Source organism: Octopus sinensis, linkage group LG8 (genome assembly GCF_006345805.1).
Source record: "Octopus sinensis linkage group LG8, ASM634580v1, whole genome shotgun sequence".
Classification (NCBI taxonomy): Eukaryota; Metazoa; Mollusca; class Cephalopoda; order Octopoda; family Octopodidae; genus Octopus; species Octopus sinensis.
Window position 1 is genome coordinate 19193407 of NC_043004.1, and position 17050 is coordinate 19210456.

At 34.3% G+C, this 17050-nt stretch overlaps 1 protein-coding gene and 1 long non-coding RNA gene across 2 annotated transcripts in view; both read left to right on the forward strand.

Annotated features, from left to right (window-relative positions):
* LOC115215171 (calcitonin gene-related peptide type 1 receptor-like) overlaps positions 1-17050 on the forward strand; it is a 159047-nt gene that overhangs the window by 78882 nt on the left and 63115 nt on the right. Inside the window, exon 8 of the mRNA XM_029784351.2 lies at positions 14490-14592. Coding sequence (XP_029640211.1) covers positions 14490-14592 — 103 coding nt within the window. The remainder of the gene's footprint in view (positions 1-14489; positions 14593-17050) is intronic.
* On the forward strand, positions 14605-15759 carry LOC118764502. The gene is made up of 2 exons (XR_005000314.1): positions 14605-15680; positions 15711-15759. It is a non-coding gene; the product is annotated as an uncharacterized LOC118764502 (long non-coding RNA).

Here is a 17050-nt window from a genome sequence, read left to right on the forward strand (position 1 = left end):
ATATATATATATATATATATATATAAGAAAATAGTAAAGTGTGAAAAAACGACAGAAGGCTTAAATGTTAAAAAATATATTTGTGTCAAAATGTCTGGAGAATATTGGAAAAATTTTTTTCCTTTCCTTAAAATGACATAATTTAAAAATTTTTTAAGAAATTACCGGTTTCGCGTGTAGCTTTTCAAATTTCTTGTGACGTTATGTTTATATTGCATGGAGTTATCGTTGTATTTATTTTCAGGAGATTTCTAAATAAGGGGAGGTAGTGAGTGATTTCTTCCGGTGTAAGGGAGATAATCGCTTAAAATTTTTTTTTTCCTTTTCCCTTGTTCATTTCTCTGTGTCAGTATGTTCGGATGGTTTTTCCCTTTCCCTTGTTAATTTCTCTGTGTCAGTATGTTCGGATGGTTGAGTCTGGGTTTGTACTTTTCAATGAAGAATGTTTCCTTGTTCAGTCTCATTTGTGTTGATGATCCGAAAGCACATTGGTAAAATGGGAAGATTAAAAATTGTGGCAGTAGTTGCTTTGCGCATTTCTCAATGTGCTCACTAAAAGGTATCATTCTATATTCTGGGAATGCAATCTGTTGTCGATGCAGTGTGCATCTACGCCTGAGTGATAGTCCCGTGGAACCCACGTAGTCTTGGTGGCCGCCCGAGCATTTAATGACATAAATTATGTTTTCAGAGGCACAAGTAAAATTAGATTTGATCTTGAATTTCTGTCCCTCTTTAAAGAAGAATTCTGATCCTTCCAATAGGTTAGGACATGTTGCACAGTTCGATCTACCACATTTTTTTACTTTTGCATCCGTAATTTTAGAAGACAATTTTGCCTTTGTGAGAATCTTTTTAAGTGATTTAGGCTGTTTGTAGCTTTTAATGATTTGGTGTATGTTTAGAATTTCCTTTAATTTTGGGTTTTTATGAAGTATTGGTAAATTCTGGGTGATGATGGTGAAGGCTTCTTTGTTTCTGGGGTTGTATGTAGATATGTAAGGTAGTATTTTCGGGGAAGGTGTGTTGTTGTGTTGAACTTTTCTTAAAGTTTCTATGTTGATTTCTGTTGCAGGTCTGATCCCATCCTCTATGAGTTGAGCTGGGTAATGTCTGTCAATTAGGGTGTTTTTGAGTTCTTGCAGTCTAAAGTTCCTGGTATTTTGTTCTGACACTATTGTGCATATCCTTCTTGCAAGGTTGAAGGGGATGTTTGTTTTAGTGTGTCTTGGGAGGCATGAATTAAAAAGAAGGTATTCTTTGGCGTCTGTGGCTTTGTAAAAAATATCTGTTTCTATTTTAAGGTTAATTTTTTTAATTAGTATATCCAAGAACGGGAGCTCCTTTTGGTTGTATTCCATTGTGAACTGTATATTTGGGTTTATGCTGTTCAATAGGTTTTTAAATTTTTGGAGTTTATCTATGTTTTCATTCCAGAGAATGAAACAATCGTCTAGGAATCGTTTCCAATTCTCTTTTATGTATTGAGAGAGGGAGTTTCCAAAGATTGATAGAGATTCCTGGTAAATGATTATTTCCATGTATCCCATTGTTAAGTTCGCAATGACTGGTGCTGCCCTTGTACCCATAGCAATTCCGGATTTTTGACGGTAAAATGTATTGTCAAACATGAAGTGGTTATTGTGTAGGATGAATTCAATTGATTTAGTAATGAATTCCTTACTGATCCTTTTTGGTATTTCTTCCGGAAATTGGTCTAACCAGAACTGTATTGCCTCCAGTCCATAATTGTGAGGTATACTGGTATACAAGTTGACTACATCAAATGAAACCAGGATTGTTTCTTCCTTGGTTTTTTTTGGAAGGTGGTTTAACATATCTAAGTCATCTCTGATATGGCTATCGATATGTTTAAGGAAGGGTTTCAGGAGGATGTCCATAAGTAGACTTAGTCTGTGTGTTTCACAGGTTGGGCCAGCTACAATGGGTCGTAGTTTTAGGTCCCCCGGATTAGGTGTGTGTATGTATGTCTTTGGTGATTTTTTAATGGTTTCATTTATAACTTGACTTTTATGAATTTTTGGCAGACCATAGAAAAGGCTAGGTTTGCATTTAAAGTTTGTTAGGAAATCAATCTCTTTGGTTGTCAGTTCCTTTTCATGGGTTTTAATTAGTGAAGATAGAGTTTTCATTATTTTTTGTGGGGTGTAGTTGGTAATTTTTTCATAATGTAGGTCTTCATCAAGCAAGGAAATTACAAGATTTCTGTAGTATGATGTATCCATTATTACAACTGCATTTCCCTTGTTCGCTTCCTTAATGGTTATATCTTCATCATTTTGGAGTTCTATCAGTTCTTTCCATTGTGTAGTGTTAAAATTTGGGTTAGCTTTCTGTTTATGTATAGTATGGTAGGGGAAGTTCTCAATGTGGTTACAGAATTCGTCAAGATCTTTATTTCTTCCTCTGTGTGGGATGTGTTCACTTTTGTTCTTGACTAGTGATTCATCTTCAGTATTGAAACTGTTTGATGCTTCTGCTAGTCTTAATTTTCTGCAAAATTCTGTTATATTATCCTTGAGTTCATTTAGGTTTGCTCTGCGTGGAGTTGGTGTGAATTTGAGCCCTTTTGCGAGGATGTCAATTTTTATGTTAGAAAGAGGTTTGGTTGAAAGATTGATTATCTTCGGTTTTTCCTTATTACTAGGTTCCAGCCTGTGTCCTGGTGTCCCTGGTCCCTGGCTAAAAAATGTTGGGTGTAATTTTGTTTGTATGAGTTGTCTGTGAGGTTGTGTGGTATTTGGTCGGGGGAGTGGTGGTATTGTTGCCTCCGATCGTTGTGTGTGTGTGGGAATCTATGGTTGTTAATGCTTGTGGTGTGTGTAAAATTTCTGTATGGGAAATATTTTTGTTTCGAACTTCTTGTATGTGGGATGTTGCTTGACATAGTGTTTCTTTGCGTTTGTCTTGTGTTAAGTGGGGACCAGTAGTTTTGGTTCATGGGGTAGTAGTGATTTGTGTGTGGTGTATTTCTTATCCTAGTGTCGTATTGTGCTATATGGTGGTTGGGTCTGGTATTAGGATGTTGTTGGTTTGTTCTGTTTTTGGTGTAATTTCTTTCATAGACGCGTCCTCTGTCAGCTAGTTCCCTGTTAGGTCTAGCGTGGTTGCAACAGAAATCAACATAGAAACTTTAAGAAAAGTTCAACACAACAACACACCTTCCCCGAAAATACTACCTTACATATCTACATACAACCCCAGAAACAAAGAAGCCTTCACCATCATCACCCAGTATTTACCAATACTTCATAAAAACCCAAAATTAAAGGAAATTCTAAACATACACCAAATCATTAAAAGCTACAAACAGCCTAAATCACTTAAAAAGATTCTCACAAAGGCAAAATTGTCTTCTAAAATTACGGATGCAAAAGTAAAAAAATGTGGTAGATCGAACTGTGCAACATGTCCTAACCTATTGGAAGGATCAGAATTCTTCTTTAAAGAGGGACAGAAATTCAAGATCAAATCTAACTTTACTTGTGCCTCTGAAAACATAATTTATGTCATTAAATGCTCGGGCTGCCACCAAGACTACGTGGGTTCCACGGGACTATCACTCAGGCGTAGATGCACACTGCATCGACAACAGATTGCATTCCCAGAATATAGAATGATACCTTTTAGTGAGCACATTGAGAAATGCGCAAAACAACTACTGCCACAATTTTTAATCTTCCCATTTTACCAATGTGCTTTCGGATCATCAACACAAATGAGACTGAACAAGGAAACATTCTTCATTGAAAAGTACAAACCCAGACTCAACCATCCGAACATACTGACACAGAGAAATTAACAAGGGAAAGGGAAAAACCATCCGAACATACTGACACAGAGAAATCAACAAGGGAAAAGGAAAAAAAAAAAATTTTAAGCGATTATCTCCCTTACACCGGAAGAAATCACTCACTACCTCCCCTTATTTAGAAATCTCCTGAAAATAAATACAACGATAACTGCATGCAATATAAACATAACGTCACAAGAAATTTGAAAAGCTACACGCGAAACCGGTAATTTCTTTAAAAATTTTTAAATTATGTCATTTTAAGGAAAGGAAAAAAATTTTTCCAATATTCTCCAGACATTTTGACACAAATATATATATTTTTTAACATTTAAGCCTTCTGTCGTTTTTTCACACTTTACTATTTTCTTATATATTTACCCACGTGCTTCACCAAACAAACTTTCTTATCTATATATATATATATATATATATATATATATAAATGTGTGTGTGTGTGTGTGTGCATGTATATATATATATATATATATATATATATATATATGTGTGTGTGTGTTTGTGTGTGTATGTGCATGTGTATATATATATATAATATATATATACATGCACATACACACATATTCTCTTGTTTGCAGAAACATTCCTCAGCTATGGTCTGCCTCTCTCTCTATCTATCTATCTATCTGTCTATCTCTCTACATATACCCCACCCCTCCTATCTTACCTACATTCTTCAATTTCTCTCTCTGTCCAGCTCTGTAAACTACTTACTGTCTATCCTTATTCCGTTCTTTCACCACACTATGCCTTCTTCCCTATCTCTTCCTCTCCAACCATCTCAATTTTTTTTTTGATCTGTTTCCCAACCTGTGCCTTTCACCAGGACTTTTAGTCAGACGTGATTTGTTTTTGCTCATGTTAAGCATTCTCTTCAGTTTCCAGTTTGTGTTATCTTTCCACTTTTCATACTATCATTTCCTTCCTTCTGGTCCTCTTCCTTTCTGTTCTATCTTCACGTGAGTACTTTAGGATATAATTTCTAATTAGTATTACGACTGTGCATGTTTGATGCTGTTCTATACCCGAAAGGCCCTCTATGTGCCTGTACATATATATATATAATAATAAACAGTATATATATATATATATATTAAATAAATAAATAAAAGCAGTACATATATATATATATATATATAATAATAAACAGTATATATATATATATTATATATATATATATTAAATAAATAAATAAAAGCAGTACATATATATATATATAAAATAAATAATAAACAATATATATTTATTATACACATGCATATATGGGTACAGAACATCACCAACGGTACAAATAATATGAAATACGTAAACAACGAGAAGGAAATGGAAAACAGGACAAACAAACACAGAGGGAGGAGAACCTTCATGAGTTGTTGGCTGTCTATCTACTTCTCATTTCAACGACAATATGAGTCTTCAAAACAGTTGCTCCCATTAGTTCTAAAATAAAATTTAGGATTCATGGCGGGTTAAAGTTGGGAACAAAAACATGACAGTTGAGACATACAAGGAATGGAAAAAAAAAACATAGTGGGCTGTTAGACCAGAACGAGGGGAAATCAGTAAACGTTGGGATGAAGAAATTATTTTCTTTGAAAAGAGAAAAGATAGAAGATAGGAGAGAGAGAGAGAGAAGAGAGAGAGAGAGAGAGCAAAATCACGTCTGTTCTTTTTAAAGGCTTTGCAGGAAAAGAAAGATGGTCAAATAAAGAAAAGAAAGATGGGCAATGGTCACGCGTGACAACAAGAGAGAGAGAGAAAAAGGGAATAAGCGAAGGATGGAGGAAGAAAATTATAGAGTAGAGAGTCGCATCAAAAAGTTGAAGACAAACTTACTTGGAAATGAATGTGTCACGTTCGATTAGATAATAATTAATATATATATATATATATATATATATATAATATATATATATATATATATATTACTCTTTACTCTTTTACTTGTTTCAGTCATTTGACTGCGGCCATGCTGGAGCACCACCTTTTTAATCGAGCAACTCGACCCCGGGAATTATTCTTTTGTAAGCCCAGTACTTATTCAATCGGTCTCTTTTGCCGAACCGCTAAGTAACGGGGACATAAACACACCAGCATCGGTTGTCAAGCAATGCTAGGGGGACAAACACAGACACACAAACACACACATACACATATATATATATATATACATATATACGACGGGCTTCTTTCAGTTTCCGTCTACCAAATCCACTCACAAGGCTTTGGTCGGCCCGATGCTATAGTAGAAGACACTTGCTCAAGGTGCCACGCAGTGGGACTGAACACGGAACATGGTTCCGCGTGGTTCCGTTCTTCCATGTTTTTTCCATTCCTTGTATGTCTCAACTGTCATGTTTTTGTTCCCAACTTTAACCCGCCATGAATCCTAATATTGTCGTTGAAATGAGAAGTAGATAGACAGCCAACAACTCACGAAGGTTCTACTCCCTCTGTGTTTGTTTGTCCTGTTTTCCATTTCTTTCTCGTTGATTACGTATTTTTATATATTTATATAAAACCACTAATTGTTATATATATTTATGTGTGTGTATATGTATGTATATATATATATATTATATATATATATATATATATAATATATATATATATATATATATATTACTCTTTACTCTTTTACTTGTTTCAGTCATTTGACTGCGGCCATGCTGGAGCACCACCTTTTTAATCGAGCAACTCGACCCCGGGAATTATTCTTTTGTAAGCCCAGTACTTATTCAATCGGTCTCTTTTGCCGAACCGCTAAGTAACGGGGACATAAACACACCAGCATCGGTTGTCAAGCAATGCTAGGGGGACAAACACAGACACACAAACACACACATACACATATATATATATATATACATATATACGACGGGCTTCTTTCAGTTTCCGTCTACTAAATCCACTCACAAGGCTTTGGTCGGCCCGATGCTATAGTAGAAGACACTTGCTCAAGGTGCCACGCAGTGGGACTGAACACGGAACATGGTTCCGCGTGGTTCCGTTCTTCCATGTTTTTTTCCATTCCTTGTATGTCTCAACTGTCATGTTTTTGTTCCAACTTTAACCCGCCATGAATCCTAATATTGTCGTTGAAATGAGAAGTAGATAGACAGCCAACAACTCACGAAGGTTCTACTCCCTCTTTGTTTGTTTGTCCTGTTTTCCATTTCTTTCTCGTTGATTACGTATTTTTATATATTTATATAAAACCACTAATTGTTATATATATTTATGTGTGTGTATATGTATGTATATATATATATATATATATATATATATATATATATATATATATATATATATAAAAGTAATATGTGACAGTTATTCGGTAGCCAAGATAAAACTCCGAGTTTCGGATGCTGAGTTGGAAATCCACGCCACCATCTCTTCAGTTATCCGGCCATCGGAAAAACTGTATGAAAGGCATAAGGGAGTATACAAAGAGTATATGGGCGTGTGTGTGTGTGCGTGCATAAGGATATGTGCGTATATAGACGTGGTTTACTCTTTGTATACTCCCTTATGCTTTTTTTATGTATTGTTACCCTTAACCCTGTTTTTTCTTGTGCTTGTGCGTATGTAGACGTATGTATGAAATTTTACGGTGCGCGTGTGTGTGTGTGTGTGTGGGGGGGGTTATGTATATGCATATACATTTGGCGAAGGTTGCGAGTAAAGATGTGTACATTTTTCTAGTGAGGGTGGATGAATGTATGCGTACGTACGTGAGTGTGCGAGCGTACATATGTAGGTATGAACAAGGGAGCTTACGCGAATACTATGAACTTTTTACCCCACTTAACTTACTTAGCGGTCATTCGAATAGTCCTTTTGTCTTAATAGCGGTCAATAACACAGTAATTTCCCTTAGTATAACAGTCATTTTTCATAGCGTTTTTTCGATGGTCGGATAACTGAAGAGATGGTGCCGTGGATTTCCACCTCGGCATCCGAAATCGCAGTTTTATCTTGGCGACCGAATAATTGTCACATATTACTTTTACAGATAAATTTCTCTATTTACATAATATCGAGATCTCTTTCTTTCTTTTGTTATCTTACCGTTTTTATCAATATTTATATACATACATTCATACCCCACCCTATATGTATATATATATATATATATATATATAGGTAACAAATCCAAAAGAAACCACACAACCTACTCAGGGTTTGTCCCAGCTGTGACAGAGTCTTTAAAAAAGAACAAAACAAAGAGGTTAAAAACTTAGGCATTCATAGATTACATCATAACGTAAATCTACCATTCTCAGGGGAAATTTTAACCGTATAAACAGGCCAGGTAAAACCTTGAAGACGATATCACTTATTCATAGTGTTTATCCTAGAGGAGGCCATCTTCAAGGTTTTATCTTGTCTGTCTATATATATATTGAAAATTTTACATGAACATGGTAGAGAAACAGCTATAGTAAATTTTAAATCAATAAAATGCTATTTTAAATCAATTAAATGCCACAGAAATAGCTGTAGTACATTTCAAATTTTAAACCCATTTGTGTTCTTGTTAAAAATACACACACAAACACACACACACATACACGCACACACAAACATACAAATATACATTTATCAGTAAAATTATTTGGTATTTCAAAATCAAAACATTTGCATAAAACTTTCATCATTTTCCTACATACATTAAGTATAACATTTGTATAGTATAGTATCATTTATATAGTTTAGAGAATTAATGATATAACCGAAGAAAAAATGACTACAACTGATAATGGAACTGGGCTGCCGAGGTTACATCGCTTCAGGTCATTTTTTTTATCTGGTATAGTTGCTACATATCTGTACTGTAATTATTGACTTGAATAAAATACATTATTATCAGAGTTACAATCATATTAGTTATTCATCGATAAAGTTTAATGATATTGACATAATTACTTGACTCTGAATTCTTGACAATTAATCTTCGAAAAACGAAACTGAAATGTGATGTGTGAGGACGAAATGAAAGGATTAATGTTTTACTAATGGGCATAACGTTGTATCGCCATTTACATAAGCATGTACATATCCTTATGTATACATACGCTTATTTGTGTGTATGTGCCTGTATATATATATTACCTTCCAATATATATATATATATATATATATATGTGTGTGTGTGTGTGTGTGTATGCGTGTATGTGTGTCTATATATATATATATGAATATCTATCAACGTGTGATTGTTGATATTATATCAGTAGAATTCGTAGATGTTGGTGACGGTTGCAGTTTAGGAGTTTAGGAAAATTTCAAATATGGAAATAAAAAATGCCTCAAGGCATAAAACTGTTTCTGTTTGAACTTTGTTTTTCATAGTGCGTTTTTCATGTTTCTGTTTTTTTTTTAAATTTTATTTTAGACATTGAAAGGTCTCAAAGGTGGTTGCAGAGATAAACATTCTGAAATAATGATTTTCCAAGATGTTTACAAAATGTATTATAACTGACTACTTCATTAATATTGGTTTTATTTGGATATTTATCTGTTGTTCTTGATGTTTAATAACAGAACGCTAATAATCACACAAGTCTATGATGAAGACAATTCAATCATGCCTGTCTGATTTTATTTTCAGTCTGTACCCATAATATATTATCCAACTTTTCATACCGTTTCTTGATGGTAAATAGTGGCTTGAGAGAAATTTTGCAACTATTCCTGGTCGATATTATTTGACAAATTACCAGAGTTGTTAGAACATTAGACAAAATGCCTTGCGTTCTAAGTTCAATTCCCACCAAGGCCGGCTTCGTCTTTGCTCCTTCAGGAATCGATTACTCAAGTCTTTGCATTCTGAGTTGCAATACTACCATGTCCTAAGAAGTGGTAAAATTAATCTGTCGCGCAATATACCTCCCCCCCCCGTTTAAAACTACCACTCCGTCCGTGTGTGCGGAGTCCACTCTGTTGCAAGTATTTGGTTCATATCACTGAATTGAGAATACCTCCTGGGCTTTCCCCTTCCCACCAATCTCGGAAGATATGAGAAGGATATGTGCAGTTCCCTTCCCCATAGACCAAACAATTAAAAGTACCAGACTAGCCTGTAGGAGCTCCCTTGTTAGCTCGTGGCTAGATTAAGAAAATACACCGTTAGATTTATAACAGTGATATTAAGAGGTGTATAATCAATAAGTGTTACTATTTGTGATGAGAATAGAACTACTCGGTAGTCGTTAGTCTTATTATTTGTAAATGTAAGAGATATAGAACCAAGTGAGATCTAGAAATATTGTGCAGCGTTAAATACTTATCCGGTCATCGAGGAAGTTTCAACTTGGTCACTTGACCTATTGGAATTAACTTAATTTTAAACCGTCATAAGACGAAAGGTAGAGATAGCATACTGTAATCCAGAAATACGTGATGGTCATGGTTGGGAGGCATTCGATAATATATATGTTCGTTTGGAGTTGTTCTGATGATAAACAGCAATTCATAAATATCTCAGTTGTTTCTCGATAAACCAATAAAACCCTCTACTTGACCTTCTTCAAATAACAACTAAATCTCCGTCAAATAACACTTTTCTCTATGAAAAAATATGTGCATAATTGTCTGAAAAAAACAAAAACAGGTGTTGTGGATTCACTGAAATGCTTTTGGCCATTTGTTTATCGTTTAGAGTTACTCTGAGACTAAATAATATCCCTCTCTGAATCCTCTTTTCAAAGTTTTACCTATTATAAAAGGTTAATCCAGAAAACAATCCAGATTGTCGTCAGTTATAGCGTGCTCCCAAACCTTGCGGTGTCAACTACAAACATTTACAAATTAGCTGAATTGAGTAGCTTGAGTACAATGCAGCATGCGATTCACAGATGTAGTACTTAATGTGATCAACAGATCTTCATGAGTAATAATATTCAATCTTATTATAACGACACTAATAGATATTTACGATAATATATTCTAAACTCAGAAGATTATATGTAAATATATAAATTGATACTCAAGAAAACAAACTATTAGAGCAATTATAAACAAACTTGAGATGTTCATGTCCTTTAGGCAAGAAAAATGTAATACCCTTGGTGGCAATTGACATCCATGATAATCTTTGAAAATGTTCCTCCGGGACAGTTTACCAATTATAGACAAATAAATAAATAACCAAATGAATAAAGAGTTATCAGGAACAATTTTTCACCTTCAGAATACATTATTTCTCCATTAATATAAGACTTATTTTAGAATGTTTTCTATACATTAATTGAAGTTAAGGGGGTGAGCTAGCAGAATCTTTAGCACACCGAGCGAAATGCTTAATCTTTAGGTTGTGAGTTCAAATTCTGCCGAAGTTGACTTTGCCTTTCATCCTTTTGGGTGTCGATAGAATAAGTATCAGTTGAGTACCAAGGTCGAGGCAATCAAATAGCTGGCCTTGAGCCAACATTTGAAGCCAATATATTAAATGAAATTAAATAAGGAAATATATCAAAATTGAAATGTTCAATTATTAATTTCAATGTGCGAAACTATTTCATTTCATTCCCGTATGTTGAACCTTATCTACAAACCATGAACATCGTAACTCTCAATGATTCAATACATATATCTGTAAATGAAAATGTAATTTGCGTAGGTTGAACAGAATCGATCGATTTATGGCACAAGAAAAGAAATATTGTTTGTGATATCAGATTAATACATTTTGTGAGAGAAATCAATTTTATATGAAACTGAGATAATACATCTCTTGATTAAAGCGATACACAACTATTATTTGGAATAAACGAAGAAAATAAGGTTGGAAACTAACTGTCATCATTTTCCAATTTAGTTTAGAACAATCACAGCAAACACTAAAAGGGTAATTGGACATTATATTATTCTATTAACTCATAGTTTGTGAGATCAGATCCTCTGCAAGATGTTTGGATTGCCCCTGGTCAAAGCATTTACTAGTTCATATTGTTTACACTAATTATCATGAATCTGACATATTAGCAGCGGATGTACTTGTAAATTGACCAGTGTCCCAGCGTTTCGTTAGTTTCATCTTATAGATTTAAATCCATCTACTCATATAGCTTGGCGAAAGAAGATATAACAACCTAAATAACTTTAAAAGAAATCTCCAGTACATCCACAATACTTCACGGTCATAAGCTTTTTTTGTTCATAAAATCGTGCAAAACACGTTTAGATCTTTTAAAATACAGAGATGTATTAGAGGGAGTCAGAAAATAATGCCTCAGGTCTCAAGGCAACATCATCTGTTTATAACTGATTGTGAAATCAAGTATTTTATTGATTAATTTTTCTCTATAAACAGGTTAATTTCGGTAAAAATATAAAATAGAATCAAGATAAGAAATTAAAGTTCTGAAAATAGCTGTTAAATAAGCGCAATACTTTAGATAGTTGTACAGGGGAAATGTTAGAATGGGTCAAATATTGGTTTACTTACTCATAGGCAGCGAGCTCAATACGGTTACTAGTCTCATATAATATTACATAAATCAGGAGAAGTAGCGGATTATCTGAAAAAAGTTATCTGTAATAGACTGTTGTCCTGTACAGCAGGTATATTTATTTCTCATCCACTTCACATCAACAAACAGGGGAGTATTTGCGTATATTTATAGGGGTTAAAATATTTTCCCAATTCATATAATTAACTGGATCTCTGTATTGATTAGAAATTGACTCAGGTGGAGAGTAAATACCTCAGGAATTTGAAAGAATAAACTTAAAGTATTAGAGATACTGAGACGTGGAATAACGTCGTGTCGCTTTCATACTTTTGTCAATAATATTTAGTAATATAAAGGAAATAAACAAGTTAAATAGGAATCGAACCAATGTTCTAATGTTGATATTACGGAACATAATGATAATAATAATCCTTTTTATTATAAACATAAGGCTTGAAATTTTGAGGGAAGGGCTAATCGAATACACTGACTCTCGGTCTTCAACTGACACTTATTTTATTGACCCACAAAAGTGATCCACGGCGGAATTTGAACTCAGAACGTAGAGACGGGTGAAATGCTGCTAAAGCATGAAATACCCAACCCTCCATTCAGCGGGTGTTGAGAGCAAATGAAGCGCCAAAATAGTGGAGCGCGACCTTTCCGCAGAAAGCGGAAAGGTGCGTGTTCCATTTTAATCAGACATACGATGGTCAAACGGTAATATAAGATGGAGGCGATGTAAGCATTCAACACATATGCCCGACATTTCAGAGGTAGCTGCTCTTGGTTCATTTCTGGGTGAGACAAGCTACACTGCTTGTCATGTGGTCCCAGTTATTCTCCACCGGACCCAACCAGACCCCGAGAAATTTAACCAAATATCATGAATGTTGTGAGTAAAGAGGTTGAAAAAAAACGACGAAGTACTCTGAATTGAAAGAGAAAATGGCAAGGCTGTATGGCAAGCGAAATGGTAATCTATATGTAATACCGGTGGTGAACGGAGTGTTGGGTTAAATCCCATTGAAACTTCAAAACTTCTTAAGGCAACTGGAAATCCCATGCAAGATTGATGTCTTGCAAAAATCTGGCTTATTGGGCACAACACACATCTTAAAGAAAGTAGTATCTGAGGTCCTTGTGACTTGACAGATGACTAAAAACTCCGGTGCATTTTTACCTAGAGCGTGTTACGAAGGACTACTACTACTACTACTACTACTACTACTACTACTACTACTACTACTACTACTACTACTACTAATAATAATAATAATAATAATAATAATAATAATAATAATAATATAATAATATAATCGTTGTTGTAAATATTCAACTTGATATATAGTGATAGTCACACCCTGAAAAAAAAATTACACATCTACAGTTTTGTACCACAATTCAATACTTTTGACTTCACACGATCTACCGAGTTGTATTAGCAAACTGTTGTATCTTCGTATCTAAGTTGCATATCAATGCATCAACATACTTGAAAATTAAAATACTTATGCGTCGTTATTGTTGTTAGCCTTCATAGACAAATAATCCTATCTGGAAACAATGTTTGTTTTACGTGATTGTTAATCTTTCATACAAATCACCAAAGAGAAGAAAATGTTCCTTCTAGTGACTTATGTATATAAAGGCTTAGAAATAGTAATATAAAATGTCGGACAATGATAATGGAAATGCAAAGATTAATTATACATTTTCCCTGTTTATTTGTTCTGTTATCGTTTAGTTCTTACGTTTGAAACAAGTTACAAATTGAACAGAAGTATGGTCCTTGAATAACCCCCAGTACTTAGTTATCTCCTATTGTAATCCGACCTACGTAAGTTCAAAACAACTGTATCTGCATCAGAAATGGGAAAAACCTTTACAGTTTTCAGCCTGTTGTGATCAGATTAACTATTTGCTGCAATACTTTTGGACTTGTTAACAGTCTATTTAATATAAGAGACATAGCAATTAAATAGTTTACCATTTATAATTTCAAGACACAAAACTGATATTTGTCAGAGACTAAAATTATCAGAATATTACTGATACTTATTTAAACAGCTATGATGAACGAAAAGCAAAAATCTATTCATGCAGCATTTCACAGATTATAAACAAAAATGATATTGTTTGTTAAATTACTGCTTCATGTCTGGATAACATTTCCAAGATTTTATAATTTTTTTCAGCCTCCATACCGAAATAGATGATGACCCCAGGGTTAACTGCTGGATACCCCGTGCTGGACAACTAGAATGGATTTTTAATGTACCTCATATCATTTGTTCAATTGTAAGTTCAAGTTTCACCATATATACATTAATGAATTTTATTTTACTTGATTTTTAGAAAGTATTTCAAGTTCATGTTAAAATATAGAATGCTATATATTTTATTTCAAATGTTTAGTATTACACTATTTAACTCACATTATGGAATTGCTGGAAAGAGTTGCCATCTTTAAACATTAAATAGGACTTCATGCTTCCCTTGGTTTAAATAGTTGGTATCTTATTATATGTATTTACTTTGACAAGAAACAGTATGTTACAAAATCAAGACCTTTTGTTGAACTCATGACTTCTCAAAATCTCAGCAAAAGTTTATCTTTCTAAAATGTTGCGCTTCCTAAATTTGACTACTGGTGGAGAGAAGCCATAGACAATTAAATCGTCATCGGGCAATTTAGTATTATTTTATTGACTATGAAACAATAAAACTAATGTTGAGCAGGAGAGGGCTTGAGTAAGAAAATAAAATTAAATGGCTGTATTTCGTTTACTAGTAACTAACTTTAAACTGTAGCACTGCTATAGCCTCCAAGATCATTATTGCTACTCTTGCTTAGTCCCACACCGATTTCCATCAAGTTAACCTCCGACTGTCAGGAAGGGCATACCGACCGTCAATACATTGTTGTTTTTCTCAAACATTATATACCAATGACTACGCGACACAAAACATTATTCTTTTTCTTTGAACTGTAATTCAGGAACAGCTGAGTGACCATGTAAAATCTTCCGTCGTTGATTTTTTTGTTATTTTCTTTAGGCTCCAGGATCTATATTAGTTACTACGTATCGTATTCCTAGGTTGGAAAAGTAGGATTTTACAATAAGACCCTATTCGCTGATTCATGGAAGTGTAATTGGGGAATGATTTTAGCAGCAGCAATAGCTATGGGAGGGAAGAAAAGGTTCCATAATGTATTTCCGTTGATAACTATTTCCTTGACAGTTAATATTTTTACAGGGAATAGTTACGGGACATAAACGCATAGCACATACAGAGAAACAGACGCATGCAAGCGCACATGAACACCCCCGCGCGCTCATACACGCCTAAATACAGAGAGAGAGAGAGAGAGAGAGAGAGGAAGAGTGAGAAAGAGAGGAGAGACTTGAAGAGAGGAGAGAGAGAAGATAGAGAGAGAGAAAGAAAGAAAGAAAAAAGAAAGAACAGGAAAAAGAAAAGAAAGAAAGAAAAAAGAAAGAAAGAGAAAAGAAAGAAAGAAGAAAGAAAGAAAGAAAGAAAGAAGAAAAAAGAAAGAAAGAAAGAAAGAAAGAAAGAAAGAAAGTGAGAGAGAAAAAGAGATAGAGATTAAAGGGGATCATTTAAGGACCGAATCATCAACGTGGAGAGCAAGGAAATTAACACCGCTAGTTTGTTGGTTTTATGGGTTGGGTGATAGATAAAAAAAGTACGATTTAAGCTAAATATGATCAGCTATGCATATCCACCCCGAATGTTGAAACTACGCCTATATTGCAGATTTATTTGTTCCAAAACTAATATATATCATTAGAATAACCAATGATGTATTTAAATAAATACGAGCACAACGCACCCCACCCCGTCCAATGGATGGTGCTGAGTTGCCAAACATTTATACCAGATTGTCCGACCGTCCCATAGCCCCCAACCTTTGAGAAACACTGATTTAATCTAATTTGAGACACCAGCAAAAGAAGAAATAAAGTTTTTATTTGGTATAACACAGCTTTCCATTACAATTCACATGAAGTTTATGCGTCTCAACCTCACATGATCATTGGTAGCATGTCATTTGTTTGCCATGAGGTGGCCAGCTGAACCTGCCAACATTTGCTGCTCCAATGAGACGGTTAGATTGCCTCCTTTGAAAGATGACATGCGTACAAATGCACGTTCACACGGCTTTTTTCTATCACATTCTCACCTGGAATCAATTTTTCGTAATTTTTTCAAGACTTATACACGCCCTGATACCGTCGGTATCTACATATCAAATTTGAGCGCAATCGGATGGAGGATGCCCGAGATCCTAGAAGACACACACATAGACAGACAGAACGGATTTTATATAATAGATTACATTAAAAACACGAAAAAACAATACTAAAAACTGAGTTTCTACATTTTCTATTGGTACTTTTAACAATAGACTTAGACTTTTTTTCTGGTCGTATATGCCGAATTTGCTGTTAAAGCCAAAGTGAACATTTGACAACAATAACTGAATAAACAGATTAAATACTTTTGGTTATTAAACTGTTTGCATAAAAACTATCATCTTTTCTATTTATATAAAATCTTAATCTCATCAAGTAGCTACTCTATTGAAGCCATTAATGTGATGCATTACATTTTACTTATAACATTTGGTGCTAGTTTTTTTTTGTGTTGCGAAACCTTGCTATCGAATAAAACATACGTTGTATATATTTTTGTATGTATGTATTTATGTATGTATATATGTGTATTGGGTTGT